The sequence below is a fragment of the Mustela putorius genome, unplaced genomic scaffold, assembly GCF_011764305.1.
Source record: "Mustela putorius furo isolate JIRA1106 unplaced genomic scaffold, ASM1176430v1.1 tig00000224_pilon_pilon_pilon, whole genome shotgun sequence".
Lineage (NCBI taxonomy): Eukaryota > Metazoa > Chordata > Mammalia > Carnivora > Mustelidae > Mustela > Mustela putorius.
The window spans coordinates 33,594,310-33,609,187 of NW_025421321.1; the positions used below are offsets into that span (position 1 = coordinate 33,594,310).

At 37.5% G+C, this 14,878-nt stretch overlaps 1 protein-coding gene across 1 annotated transcript in view; it reads right to left on the reverse strand.

Moving 5' to 3' along the window:
* Window positions 1–1,106: 1,106 nt before the first annotated feature.
* RAB1A (RAB1A, member RAS oncogene family) overlaps window positions 1,107–14,878 on the reverse strand; it is a 30,503-nt gene continuing 16,731 nt past the window's right edge. Inside the window, exons 3-6 of the mRNA XM_004742076.3 lie at window positions 9,731–9,826; window positions 5,342–5,437; window positions 3,138–3,269; window positions 1,107–2,930 (exon numbers count right to left, since the gene is read on the reverse strand). Coding sequence (XP_004742133.1) covers window positions 2,733–2,930; window positions 3,138–3,269; window positions 5,342–5,437; window positions 9,731–9,826 — 522 coding nt within the window. The 3' untranslated portion in view covers window positions 1,107–2,732. The remainder of the gene's footprint in view (window positions 2,931–3,137; window positions 3,270–5,341; window positions 5,438–9,730; window positions 9,827–14,878) is intronic.

Here is a 14,878-nt window from a genome sequence, read left to right on the forward strand (position 1 = left end):
ACAGCTGTAATTTTTTTTTTTTTTAACACAGCTGTAATTCTATCTTTAGCAGTGCTGGAAGGAGTTTAAGATCACCCTTAAAACGTTGGCTGAAATGGTTTTAGCCTAGGAAGATGCTGCCAGCAGCAAGTCCAAGAGCAGACGTGACGGGGTTAGAAGCAGACAGCCAGGCCGGCCAACTGCACTGTGGTTGGTGCACATTCGCCTTAAGGACAGCAGTGGCTTATACAGACCTAACAGTAGTTATGAGATCCCAAGTTTACCGGTAGTAAAGGCTGCTAGTAGTCCCTATACATAAATAGAATCGAAGTCCACAGGGAAGTGTACGTAGTACTAAGATCTGGGTTCGGGTTGCAGTTCCACGGCTAGGTTCATCTGCAAATAGGAGACAATATCAATACAGGGCTATTTTGAAGCTTCAGTGGGACATAAGGGATGAGGTCAAGTACGCTGCAATGGCAACACATATACTAATACTAAAGGAAATTTCAAAGAACAGGAAGTTCCTGCTCAGACCAGAGTGCCTATCATTCTACTAGGATTTCCCAGAGATTGCGACCCCCTCAGGCTTAGGACACTTCACTTACATATGCTAATTCATGGCAGCCAGGGACATTAAAATATGACAAGTGGGAATTCCCCTTATTAAGGAACAAGTTATTAAAGCCCATAGTAGCTTGAAGTGTTTGTATAGTTTTTTCAGAACTGCATTTATTGTCCTACGCGAAAAAGCAAATAGGGAAGCATGCTGAAACATTTTGCGGTAAGCCCCAGTCTTGACTGCCATGGGGGAAAGAACACTAGATTTTCAAAGCTAAATAAGTATGTAAATATGCTTACATCTTAAATTCATGTAATGTTCGTTCTTATTAACTCACCAATAAGCTGCCAGTTTGAAGAGCATCACACTAACATTTGTAGCATTCATCTACTTTAGAATAAAGTTTCTTTATTCTTTCCCCCTTTATACTGTATCATTAAGGCAAAAACCAAACCTTTGAAGCACTAAAAAAACAAAAAACAAAACTTTACCAAAAAATTATTGGTAAAACTTGAGGGATTTTCAGTTGCCTTATACGAGGATGAATAGATCCAACAAGCACATCTATAATACAAAGTAAACTATGATTTTATTGTGAAATTCTCATAGATGGAAAAATTAAATTGAATATTTATTCTGTCCATTTCATTTTACAATAATCTTACCACTTATTTTTGTACCATGTATTTCAGTTGCCTGTTTAGTGAAAATAAAGAAACCTATCATTTTTGGCTTGTTTTTAGTTTAAATTTTATCACTGGATTAAAGATCCCACCATAAAACGTGTTGCCAACAGCCACATCCCAAGTGTCTAAGTAGAGAATGTTTTGGCTGCTATTTCAACCCCAATCTTTGACTTCTGTCACCTCAAAATGTCATTGTTAGCAAAAGGTCTTTGTTTCCCACAATAAAAACAAATCTTAGGACCTTTAAGGTCCTATTTAACAAAATTTCACATGTGCAAAATTCCACTGAAATAAATACATTTTTCTCATTTATCATTCCCACCTAGCATTTGTGTTTTTAGTTAATTTTTAGGGATATAATTCCTAAAATTAGGACAATCAATAGTAAATTTCCTGTTTCTACTTTAATGCTTTAACTCTCCTCCAACCTAAATTATGTAATTGTGGAGGATAAAATAGTTTGACATGTGACTCAGAGCATGGAAGAAACAGTATCAGCACATACAGAATTTAGTCTGATCACTTGCCAATTAAGAAAGGTGTGCTGCTTTCCACCTCTACCACAGAACAAAATGTTGATTGATAAAGCCATTTCAAATGGTTTTAGAGAAGGAGCAGAGGATAATAGAATGGGTAGCATACATTCTAAACTTGTTTTCCATACAACTTAGTCTCCCGGAACCACTTAGCTTGGTTAAATCCCTACATAACACAGAAGCCACCCTAGGTCATATACTGGGTATATTATCTGGAAAGCATATTGGATGCTGCTCTAAGATAGGTCTATAGTGCCCTGGTTGCACACACAAATGGCTGTTTTGAGTATAATGCAAGGCTCTATTTCCCTTTAACCATAAGAATTAAAACAATACTTATCACCATACAGTTTGATATTACTTCCAATAAGTACAATATTTATTAAACATATCTTCAGTTGTTTTGTTACATAGTGTGCAACAAATTACAATATTCTGCAGCCACAAATTATATGCAGAGTATGAAGAAACTATTAATCAGATAGTGTAATCTTTCCGTTTATAACTCTACAAGGAAGAACTAGCAAATCAGATCTTACATATAACATCTCACTAAACTTTATGCATGGAAAGTGACAGACACTGGTTGTGCTGTTTGATACAAAATGGCTGAACTTCATCTTCAGAAGACTAAACCTGACATCTAAACATGCCAATATAAACATCAAAACAAAATATATTCTAACCAACCACGGGAAACAGTCTGGTATCAGGAAAGCAACAAGGATTACACACATTATTTTATAAACCAGCACACAAAGGTTTAAAACAGTTCTGAAAATGAAGTTAGCTGTCTTGAGTCAAGGGAATAAAAAAAAAGTCAGTATTGACCATTTACAATCTCTGACCTTTGTGGAGACGGTAAGAATCTGTTGTAGTGCAGCTACATACAGTACAATTCAGGCAATTTTTTTTCACTTGGGTTCAGATTGCAAATTCATTGCTGTGAGAGAAGGACGGAGGCAAATTTTAGCAGCAACCTCCACCTGACTGCTTGACTGGAGTGCTCTGAATTTTCACATTGGACTTCTCTGCACCACCAGCTGTTGCTCCAGGACCCATTCGCTTTTTAATCTCAGCTGCCATCGTCATGAAAGACTGTTCTACATTCGTTGCGTTCTTAGCACTGGTTTCCAAAAATGGAATTCCAAGGGAATCAGCAAATTCCTAAGAGAATAGTAAGGCTTAATTAACACTGAAAATTTTTTCCCACTTAGTACATTTCTATCATCTGAAATGGGGACTGAAGACAGACACTGCCCGGACTGTAAAGGCTGTCAGCTGGTAGTGGCTGTTGGGTGACTCCATACCCACACATCATCCAAACTGAACACTCAGTTAACATTCAGTTTGAAAATCAAACTTGAAACATACCTTTGCTGTTGTGTAGTCTACTACTTTCTTTGTGGTCAGATCGCATTTGTTCCCTACCAACAACTTGTTGACGTTTTCACTGGCATAACGGTCTATTTCCTGCAGCCACTGTTTAACATTATTGAAGGACTCCTAAAAAGACAGACGTTTTTAAGAATGATCATACAATTCTGAACTCAATCACTCAATAAGCAAGTAAAAACCAAAGGTCTTTTCCTGGCCTATGAAGAACTAGTGAGACAACTCTAGCTACAAAATAACAACTACAGTGCTGGGAAGGAAGTGAAGTGATATATTAAAATGACTATCAGTACCTATACGAAAAGAGATTAGAATTTGAAGGCTTAAAGAGACAAACAGTACATCAATAAGCTACAGCTCAAATTAAAGATTCTATTTATTTATTTATTTATTTATTTTTTAAAAGATTTTATTTATTTTTTGACAGACAGAGATCACAAGTAGGCAGAGAGGCAGGGAGAGATAGAGGAGGAAGCAGGCTCCCTGCTGAACAGAGAGCCTGATGCGGGGCTCAATGCCAGGACCCTGGGATCATGACCCAAGCTGAAGGCAGAGGCTTTAACCCACTGAGCCACCCAGGTGCCCCCAAATTAAAGATTTTAGCTATTTGAAAGAGCAAGCACCAGAGAGCACAAGAGCAGCAGGCATAAGGAGAGGGAGGACTATGACCTGAGCCAAAGGCAAATGCTTAACTGACTAGCCACTCAGGTACCCTGGAATATGCAATTTTAGCACACCTATAAACAGCTGGTTTTTGAAATCTTTTTTTTTTTTTTTAAGATTTTATTTACTTATTTGACAGAGATCACAAGTAGACAGAGATCACAAATAGGCAGAGGCAGGCAGAGAGAGGGAAGCAGGCTTCCTGCTGAGCAGAGATTCCCAATGTGGGACTCGATCCCAGGACCCTGAGATCATGACCTGAGCCGAAGGCAGAGGCTTAACCCACTGAGCCACCCAGGTGTCCTTGTCCAATACTTCTAGTGGCACTGACCAAAGTCTATGATTCTAGTTATCTCCTAATTAGCTACTTCACAGTTGAGGTAAAATTTAACATTTGCCGCAAGAAAAATAAATTCTAATATTCAAAGTTTATCTTCATTCTTTGATAGAAAAAAAGGACCCTGAAATTTTCTTTCTGATCAAAAGAACACTCGTGGCCCCTGGACCCCCATCTTTACACTATCTCTATACCCCCTACATTATTTCAACAGCTAAACTTAAATACTCGTTTTTTTTTTCTTTTAAAGATTATTTTAGAGCATGCTCACGTGGGAGGAGGGCTCATGCAGGAGGCGGCACAGGAGGAGGGATGGGAGGACAGACTCCCTGCTGAACATGGAGCTCCATTTAGGGCTTGATCCCAGAACCCCAAGATCATGACCTGAAATCAAGAGTCGGCTGCTCAATAGACAGCCACCCAGGTGCCCCCTCATTGTCCTCTTAAAAATCTTCCTCCAGGGTGCCTGGGTGGCTCAGTCATTAAGCGTCTGCCTCCAGCTCGGGTCATGATCCCAGGGTCCTGGGTTCGAGCCCCACATCAGACTCTGCTCAGCAGGAAGAATGCTTCTCCCTCTCCCGCTCCCCCTGCTTGTGTTCCCTCTCTCGTTGTGTCTCTGTCAAATAAAATCTTTAAAAAAAAAAAAAAAAAAAAAATCTTCCTCCAGCTCATCCCATTTCTGAATCATATCCTCCATAGGCAAAGACCTCTAATCTCACTTTTGGGAACTAAGAGGTTTAATTACTAACAAATTCCTGCTAATACTCTGCACCAAGGACACAGTATACACTGAACAATCCACAGCTCCCTACAAACTCTTGCCAAAATGATCAAAAAGTCAGTTGGTAATAAATATAAGGAGAGTCCCTTGAAAGCAAACATAAAACCAATCACTAAATTTCCTATTTACCAAATGAAAAAATAAGGGAAAAAATAAAATTTTGGTTGGCCAATTTATTAGATACTCAAATAATGGAGGGAAGAAAAATACCAATGTACCTGTTTTAAAAAGAGTACTGCTTTAAATGTTTTCCAATGTGACTCCTTTATATTTGGGAGTAGACAAAGTATTGTGCCATGTAAATAACACTGATGCCATATGTACAAAGTGAAAGAATCTGAAATTTATTAAGTAGGAACTTCCTACTTTGTCACAGCAGTACAGTTTCCTCCTGGAACTTACCTGATCTGTCACATCATACACAACTATGATGCCATGGGCTCCTCTGTAATAGCTGGATGTGATTGTTCGAAATCTTTCTTGGCCTGCTGTGTCCCACTGTTAACAAAATAATCAAGAAATCCAAACAATTACATTAAATAAGAGTTGGGGGAAAGGGCAGGAAGAGGGAGGAGAGTTTAAAATTTACATAGTTTTAGAGATTATCAAGATTTAACATGGAAACATTAACCCTCAATACACACCTAAACTGCATGCCAAATACCTGAAGATTCGGAAAAGAAGGTAATGCATTTAATTTAGCTTGCTCCCAGTAAACTTATTCAAAAACTGTATCATACTTTTCATATTCCCTATAACCCTTAGCACTGTGCAAGGCATTCAGTGAATGCAGAGACAGGTTGACTCAATTAGGAAAGCTGCTGGCCTCACACCCCATTAACACTGTATCCTTTCACAAATAAGAGAATCACTTGTTAGAACATGCACTGAAAGGACCTACTTCCGGATAACTACTAGTCAAGATAGCACTTTATCTCAGTAAGATACTATCTCAGTGCTAGGAAAAACAATGTAAGATGATTCCATATCTTAATAAAACTCGTTTTAAGATCCATTTACCACACTTCAACCATATAGGCTCAAGCAATGAAAACAAATGCTTATGTTATGTTAAAATTCTGGGTTTAAAAAACTAATTGTTTAAAACATCAAGAGGTAAACTCAACTGTTAAATTTTAAAAGCCTTGGTTTTAAGGACAGCAATGAGAATTTTGTTTGAATTACTCCTAGTCAATGACTTCTTTTTTTTTTAAGATTTTATTTATTTATTTGATAGAGATCACAAGTAGTCAGACAGGCAGTGGGGGGGGGGGGAGGGGAGAGCAGGCCCCCCACTGAGCAGAGAGCCTGGAAGTGGGGATCAATCCCAGGACCCCAGGTTCAGGACCTGAGCAGAAGGCAGAGGCTTTAACCCCTGAGCCATCCAGGTGCCCCTAGTCAATGACTATTTGTGCAATTAGAATAGCTAACTACCCCACTAAAAGAAATTGGTTGAAGATAATACCGATGGGGTAATAGCACAATGGTTACTTAATGGTTACCATTTTAAAAAATGGACTTGATGCCTAAGACAAATGGAGATTAAAAAGCAACAGCCCCCTTTTAAAAAAATTAAATATTTTATTTTTAAGCGATCTCCACATCTAACATGTGGCTCAAACTCACAACCATGAGATCAACAGTCCATTAACCCAGCCAGCAAGGAACCCCAAAGCCTTTAAAGGGAGGAATTGTAAAGTTTTGGAATATATCCATCAACTTGACAACTGATCCCCCCCCTAACATCTTAAATGGCAAAACTAAAGGTTCAGAACACTCAGTGAAACCACTTCCTTTTTTTTTTTTTTTTAAGACCCAGCCCACATAGGGGTATTAAAAACAAGTTGCAATTTGGGGAAAATCTGAATACAGACTGGATATTATGGCATTAGTGTCAATTTTTTTAGATGTGAAAATGGCGTTACACAGTAAAATAGAGATGCACAGTCAAGTATTTTTGGAGTAAATTTAATGTCTGTAATTCAGCATGCTCCAGGAAAAAAAAGGATGAAGCAGATAAGGTAAAATGTTAACTGTTAATCTAAAGCAAACAAGTCACCACAGCTTCATTACCTTTACTGTCCAAAGTGCTAAGCTTGAGAGCACAGAAGACTATTTACACATACAGTTTAAGTGAGGAGTATCAAATTCTTTCAGGATATCCATGGAGAAGCATAAGCTTTGGAGTCAAGGCAACCTGACTTAACTACAGATCCTAGGTATCACTCACCTTACAGAACTGCTAAAGGGGTTTAAATGAACTAATGTTTGTAAAATGCCTAGCCTGATTACAGAAGCTGCTCCATAAAAAAATACTAGTTCCCTTCTCCACCCCCTGACCCCTTTCACAAAGATAGCAAAGTTAGACAAGAAAGGAAGACACTATTCCTGAACAAACACTAACGTAAATAATTGTCTCCTTGCCACTCTGAAAATTCCTGTGACTTCTTATCCTAACAGTACTTTCCTCTCCAACTGGTCACTTGGTATCTAATTCTCATTAACCCTTGTAATCACAGGGTAACTGATTTTTCCACGTCTCTCCCACTGAAATGGCATCTCTTCGTATGGGGCTGTTTTCCTTCATGTCTGTAATTTTGCATCTACCTTTGAATGGATTAATTACGAGAAAAGGGCATGAATCCTGAAATGCAGGGGAGAAAAAAATTCAAAGTCCAAATCAAGAGAAAATTTATCCCATGTATTCACACTGGCTGGACTCTATCTCATATTTGATTTTAGGAATTACATTTTAATAAAAGGCACTCCTATAATGTGCAAGAGTGACCCAAATTGTAAAAAGTTCTGGAAGCAATGACTGACTTTAGAGGTAGAAGTCTGTGATAAGGGCGCCTGGGTGGCTCAGTGGGTTAAGCCGCTGCCTTCGGCTCGGGTCATGATCTCAGGGTCATGGGATCGAGTCCCGCATCGGGCTCTCTGCTCAGCAGGGAGTCTGCTTCCTCCTCTCTCTCTCTGCCTGCCTCTCTGCCTACTTGTAATCTCTCTCTGTCAAATAAATAAATAAAATCTTAAAAAAAAAAAAAAAAAAAAAGAAGTCTGATAAGACAACCTAAAGGGCAGGCTGCCAATAGAAAATGAATTAATCATGTTTTAGGTGGCTCCAAAAGGCAGAGGAATGAGAAATTAAAGGAAACTGGATTCAGCTCAATATAAAGAATTAACAATCAGAAGTTATAAACGAAACCAGCTGCTTTGAAAAATGGTGAACTTACCAGAAGTATTAAAAAAAAAAAGGCACCAGATAGGAAAAGGAAATTCCTACTGAAGATGAAAGGAAGACTGAGCAACTGACCTGTAAGATGCCTTCCAGCCACAGGAAAGGAGCAATAAATGGATGTTTCACAAATATACACTCGAACCCCTTATGAGCTCAATGACACACATAGTATAATCATTTCACATCAGTAAGTTAGACAGCTGGGTACACCTTTTTTTGCAATATTCTTTGTGGTACCAAGTATAAAGTTGGCACTCTACATAAAATGGGAAAAATCAATATGGAAGGTTATCTGTTCACTGGTTTAGAGTAAGCTATCTCTGATAACCATATCCTTGCAAGTCCTAATTTGTAGTATTAAGTATGCTCCTTTTATCAAAATCCAGTTCTTTTGTAATGTACCTTCTTTTTTCTTACCAAAGGCAGATGAAAAAAGGGAGCGACTAAAAAAGCAAACTGTCAAACATCCATTTATTTGGGTATGTCACATAACCAGTAACATTTATGTAATGCCCAGAAGTTCACAACAGGCTTTCACACACATTACTGTATCCACAGACACGAGCTACTGGATTTGGTTCTCACAACTACCTTGTAAGTTAGTAAATCAAGTATCATCATGGTCCTTTTAGAGATAAGAAATGGAGTTCCAAGAAAAAGGCTGAACTAAGTTAAACAACACATGACTCTGACAATATATACCAGAGTAAGGATAATATATTCAAGTTTTCTGACTCCAAATCCAGAACTCCTTTTGGCAGTCAGTGGTTCCCTATCACCTTGTACAAAGAGTCAATACCAAAAGAGACCCAGAAATTAATGTTTTTGAAGACCAATGATATGTCCACAGTTGTAATGCCCAAACCCTATATAAAGGTGATACAACTGAACAACTACCATTGCCTGTTTTTAATTCAGGGTTGGGGATTGAAGGAATAAGGGGGCTAGGATGGCACAGAAACAAAATACTGAGGAAAGCAAGCTGTAAGTCACTTGGTTCTACCAGTAACTACGGGCAAGTCATTAAATCTCCTGGCATTAGTTTTCTAAGCTGTAAAACTATTTCTGAACAAACACTAACATAAATGTTAAAAAGCTAAATTCCTTTCCAATAATTCTTGTTTCTACAGAGTTGGTACACACAATCTAATAAATACAAAAGAACTAAATAAAACTCTCCAACTAGCCACATATGAAAACCCTTTCCTAAGGTTTCTTTACTGTTCCAGTAAAAGACATCAGGAAAAGCTCAATTTACTTTGACTATTAAGACAAGGTAAACTTCAACTGAGGATCCCCCCTCCCCACACTGATAAAAGCACAAGAAAAAACTAGGACCAAGTATAACTTACAACATGTATTTCTTTACTTTATGAACATAAAATTCAACTAGAGAAGTCATTTTTAATCTAAACAATTCTTATTCTACCATTCTATCACAAGTGCGTGATTAAGATCCTTTAAATTTTAGCATGTTAAAAAGTGACAAGTAATACATTTTAAATTTACCAAAATGATTTCCCGAAACAAATTCTAGTTTTAAAATGACTTACTATTTGAAGCTTGATTGTTTTCCCATCTAACTCTATAGTTCTTATTTTGAAATCCACACCAATTGTGCTGATGTAGCTTTCTGTATATGTATCATCCTGAAAAGAAAAAAAGTCAACAAATAAAATTAAGGTTCAATAGAGGAAATAAGAAAATATGTCAACTTATATCTACAAAGTATGATAAAGTTTATAAGCCATAACATGTTGAGAATAGCTACTTCATCCCACTCCAGTACTCAGTTCATGTTCTGATTACAATACACTATAAAATAGCAGTTTCTTAAGATTTTCTCAATAGCTATTCTTCAATTTTACCAAACATCTCTAGGCAAATTCTTTACATACATCATATCAAAAAAGGTTTTATATTTTCAATGATTACAAATGACTTTTCTAGTTGCTAATCAGCAAAATTCTTGCTCCCCTGACCCTCCATCCAATATATTCACCACAAAGAAATGCTCACGTCATTCTCTTCCGGTTTTTTTAAGAAGTCAATTTTACTTCCTAGCTATGACATATAATAAAATTGATCAATAAAAATTGAGATATAATACACATACCATAAAATTCAATTTAAAGTGTACAACTCAGTAGGTTTTAGTATATTCCCAAAGTTGTATAATCATCACCATAAATTTAACTGCAGAATGTTGTTATCACCCTGAAAGCAAACCCTGTTCCTGGTAGCAGTCACTCTCCATTTCCTCATCTCCCCTTTGACCCCAGAAACCACTACTGATGTAATTTTTGTCCCTGTGGCTTTGCATATTCTGGGCATTTCCTGTGAATGGATGTGGCCTCTTGTGTGTGGCTTCTTTCACTCAGCTGAAGTTTTCAAGGCTCATTCATGTTACAGCATTTACCAGTACCTTCTTCCTTTTTATGGCTGAATAACATTTTGTTATCCATCAGCTGATGGACATTTGGGTTGTTTCCACTTTTTGGCTACTATGAGAAATACTGCTATGAACATTTGTGCACAAGTTTTTGTGTGAACAATGTTTAACCCAATAATAAATAAACTTTTAAAATTATACCTGTTTTCCTCAAGTCATCTGTTATGACATTCAGAATGGAAACAAAACTTTTTTCTTTAAAGTGAAAATGTGGGATGCCTGGGTGCCTGGGTGGCTTAGTCAGTTAAGCATTTGCCTTTGGCTCAGGTCATGATCCCAGAGTCCTGGGTTCAAGTACCATATCAGGCTCCTTGCTTGGTGGGGAGCCTGGCTCTTCCTCTTTCCTCTGCCTGCCACTCTCCCTGCTTGTGCCCTCTCTCTCTGACAAATAAATAAAATCTTAAAAAAAAAAAAGTGAAAATGTTTGTGAAAAGATACGTGAATGGAGAGATCAGGCTATCACCACCTAAACCCACTGAATAATCTTAGCCAGCACAAAGCAACATTTAGCAGGTACTCTGCCAACAAAAATGGGCCTAAATCTATTAAGAGCAGCCCTATCAAACAGAACTCTGATGATGAAAAGGTTTTATAAACTGTACTAGTCAATATAGTAACCACTAGCTAGTGAGAATAAGGAACCGAATTTTAAATTCTATTCAAATTTAATTAATTAATTAATTAATTAAAATGTAAAAAGCCACAGGGCTAGTAGCTACCATAAGAATGGCACAGTTCTGGGGCTTCCAACTACACTAACAGGAGAGATAATGGAACAAGTTTAAAGTCACCACAAAGAAGCAAAGTGACAAATCTAAAATGCTGGATAATCTATATAAGGAACTGCACAGGTTCTGCCAAAAGTAAAAGACATGAAAAATACATAAATAAAAAAGGGGGTTGGAAAAACTCTAAGAAACTGAGCAGCAAACAACCAAATGGGATGTATATACCATGTTTGAATCCTGATTCAAAGCATCTGTGATACCACACTTTTGAGACAATCAGCAAAATTTATTTTGTAAGCTGACAATGACATTGTTATAAGAAAATATCCAGTTTTTATTCATTTTTAAAAAGATTTTAAGTAATCAAAGCAGCGTGGGCCTTGAACTCACAGCCCCAAGATCAAAGGTTACATACTCCCTAAGTGAGCCAGCCAGGCACCCTCAAAATGTCCAATTTTTAGAAATGCATTGTGAGAAGTATAAAGGAGTGAAATGACATATTTGGAATTCGCATTACAACACTCCAAAAAAGAGTAAGGGAAGAAATGAAAACAGTGTGGGCAAGTCTCCATAATGTTGAATGTAATGTGTCCATGGAATTAAAACAAAACAGATCTCTTAAGAGAAACTGTAAAATGTGGGGCTCCTGGGTGGCTCAGTGGGTTAAACCTCTGTCTTCAGCTCAGGTCATGATCTCAGGGTCCCGGAATGGAGCGCCACCAGGCTGTCTGCTCAGCAGGCAGCCTGCTTCCCCCTCTCTCTTTGCCTACTTGTGATCTCTCCCTGTCAAATAAATAAAATCTTAAAAAAAAAAAAAAAAAGAAAGAATTAAAGAAAAGAAAAACTGTAAAATGTGTCAGAGAGTTCCAAGTGGCTAGAGGTAGCCATGCTGACTTCCTCATATATTCACATTTATACACATGCAAAAATCACTGGGTAAAAGGATCTTTTTAAAGCATTGATGAAATCTGACAAAATGCTGATCACAAATACTAGGTATTCATTTTTTAAAACTTACTTCTTTCTAAATGAGTGCCTAATAAGTATCAGGTACAACAGAAAGTGAACGAAGAACCAAGTGAGTACAATAAATATTCACTTAGCACTCCCACATGACATGTATTTTGCTGTAAATACTATTAATGCTTTGTTAGAATTCTTATTTACGTGCCTAAAATCTGCCTTACTTGCCTGCCTCTGAGCCACTGCACATTCTCTTCCTTCTGTCCAAATTTTCAACATTTCTTTATGCATACCTCCTAATCCCCAGCCCCTGGGTCATAATTTTTATTTATTCTTGGATTTTGAGCTCAGGAAATACCGACTGTCCAAACATTCTTTAACTCCCTGGCCAACAGTGCTCTCATAGCTCTTGTAGCTTATATATTTCTGTGCTCTCATAGCTTATATATTTCTTTATTATACTTCGTGCAGCTCATCTCTATTCTAGGGACCGGGGAATCAGTACTTTTTAAATGCTTCCCAGGCAATTCTGTGTGTAGGTAGGCAATACTGAAAATGTGGGACTTAGATCAATAAGCATCCCAAAGAGGATTTTCTTTAACATACAGATACCTCAGGCTATAACCATTTTCATCAAGAGACTCCAGATTCTTCCCACATACCCAGCATTGGGTATGATCTAATACAGGGATGATTCCTGATTTTAATATTTGCTAACTTAATAAAAATTAAGTACTGCCTAGTTTTAAAGTCCTTTAATTATAAATAAAACTATGCTTTTCGTATTTACTGTCAACGTGTATTTTTTCTTTGGTGAGTTGCCCGTTCATGTATTTGCCCATATTTCCATCAGGACAAACATCCTTTTCTTATTTAGTATGTAAGTGTGCTTTATATATTGAGAATGTCATCCCTTCCTCATATATATATTTTTTGTTAGTATCATGTTTTCTACCTTTGCATGTGCTTGACGTTTATTTAAATGCAAATTTAACAATCCTTTCCTGATGTTTCCATGTTAGAAAGTATTTTCGCACAAGATTATGAGCCGCCTATGTTTTATTCTAGTAGTTCCTTGGTTTCACTAGCTGTTACATATAATACAATTATATATATTTTTAGGGGGGCCTGGGTGGCTCAGCCAGTTAAGTAACTGCCTTCGACTCAGGTCATAATCCCCGGGTCATGGGATCAAAGCTGCATCAGCCTGCTTCTCCCTCTCCCTCTGCTGCTCTCCCTGCTTGTGCTCTCTGTCAAATAAATAAGTAAAATCTAAAAAAAAATTAGGTATTTTTAATTTTATTTTTTTAAAAGATTTTATTTATTTGATAGATCACAAGTGGGTGGTGGTGGGGAGGCCCCCTGCTGAGCAGACACCCCAATGGGGGGCTTGATCCCAGGACCGTGAGCCAAAGGCAGAGGTTTAATCCACTGAGCCACCCAGGCACCCCAGAATTATGTATATTTTTAATGATATTCATTAATATGGTCACTCATCAGAAAAGTCACAGTAAGTATCTGACATGCTATCAAGCTCACAGGGGTGAATTTTAAGTTTAGAAAACTTGTAATCTTTCCTTGAAAGCTTCAATTTTATTACAGGCAGCAAATGCTATCAGATTTTTTTCTTGAAATGAGTCTCAGTTCATTTGAGAAAATATCTGCCCAATGCCACCAAATTCTACATAACTACAGTTTGTCAATTGTTCTTTCAAATAAAACAAAAAAGGAACAAATTTAAAAAATGGAAAAAGCAGCTAGTTCGGCTCACTCAACTATGTAAGTGCTTTTACTTTCCTCAAGGCAATCAACATACTTCAGTGTGCAGTACAAGTGCTTTATATGCACTCCTCATTTTTTTCACACAGAACATGTTAAAAAGAACACTCAAGGATCAAGATGTTTAAAAATTAATCGTTCTTACTGTTCTCATCAGTAACTCTTGAGGTGAAAACACCCGCCCGCCCCATGAATAAATACAGGGAAGTACAGTGCCTACGCGTTACAGTTCAGCACTTAGCACTGCCTTACCATGGTGCTGAGACACTAGCAGTTTTACCCACCACTGCATCTGCAGCATCAGAGCAGATATCAACAGTGACAGAGGCAAACGTCTTTGTCTTAGTACTAAGTAAGTACTCAGTAAATGCTAATGGTTTAGTATTATTAAAATAAAAGCTTTAATCTCTCAGACCCTCTGAGAAAGTCTTGATTATCCCCCAGGGTCCATACTCTGAGAACCAAAGACCTAGACAGTGAGAAGGAAAACAGGCTAAATTTGAAGGCAGCTTTGAAGGCAGCTGTGGAGTCTATTCAGTAGGTTTAAAGTTATACACCTGTTTGTAAAGTGTAGCATATAAAACACTACGCCACTGTCAGGAGAAAAAAAAAAGTCTGTACCACGCCCTGCTTTTTCTTCTATTCTACTAAAATTTTACTTGACGGTTCATTCTTCATCCAGTCACTTAAATACAGGGCAACTAACTGAACTCTACCAAGAGTATCAGACATTGTAACTTTATAATCATGCTTTGAACTTTTTAAAAGCAACAGCATTT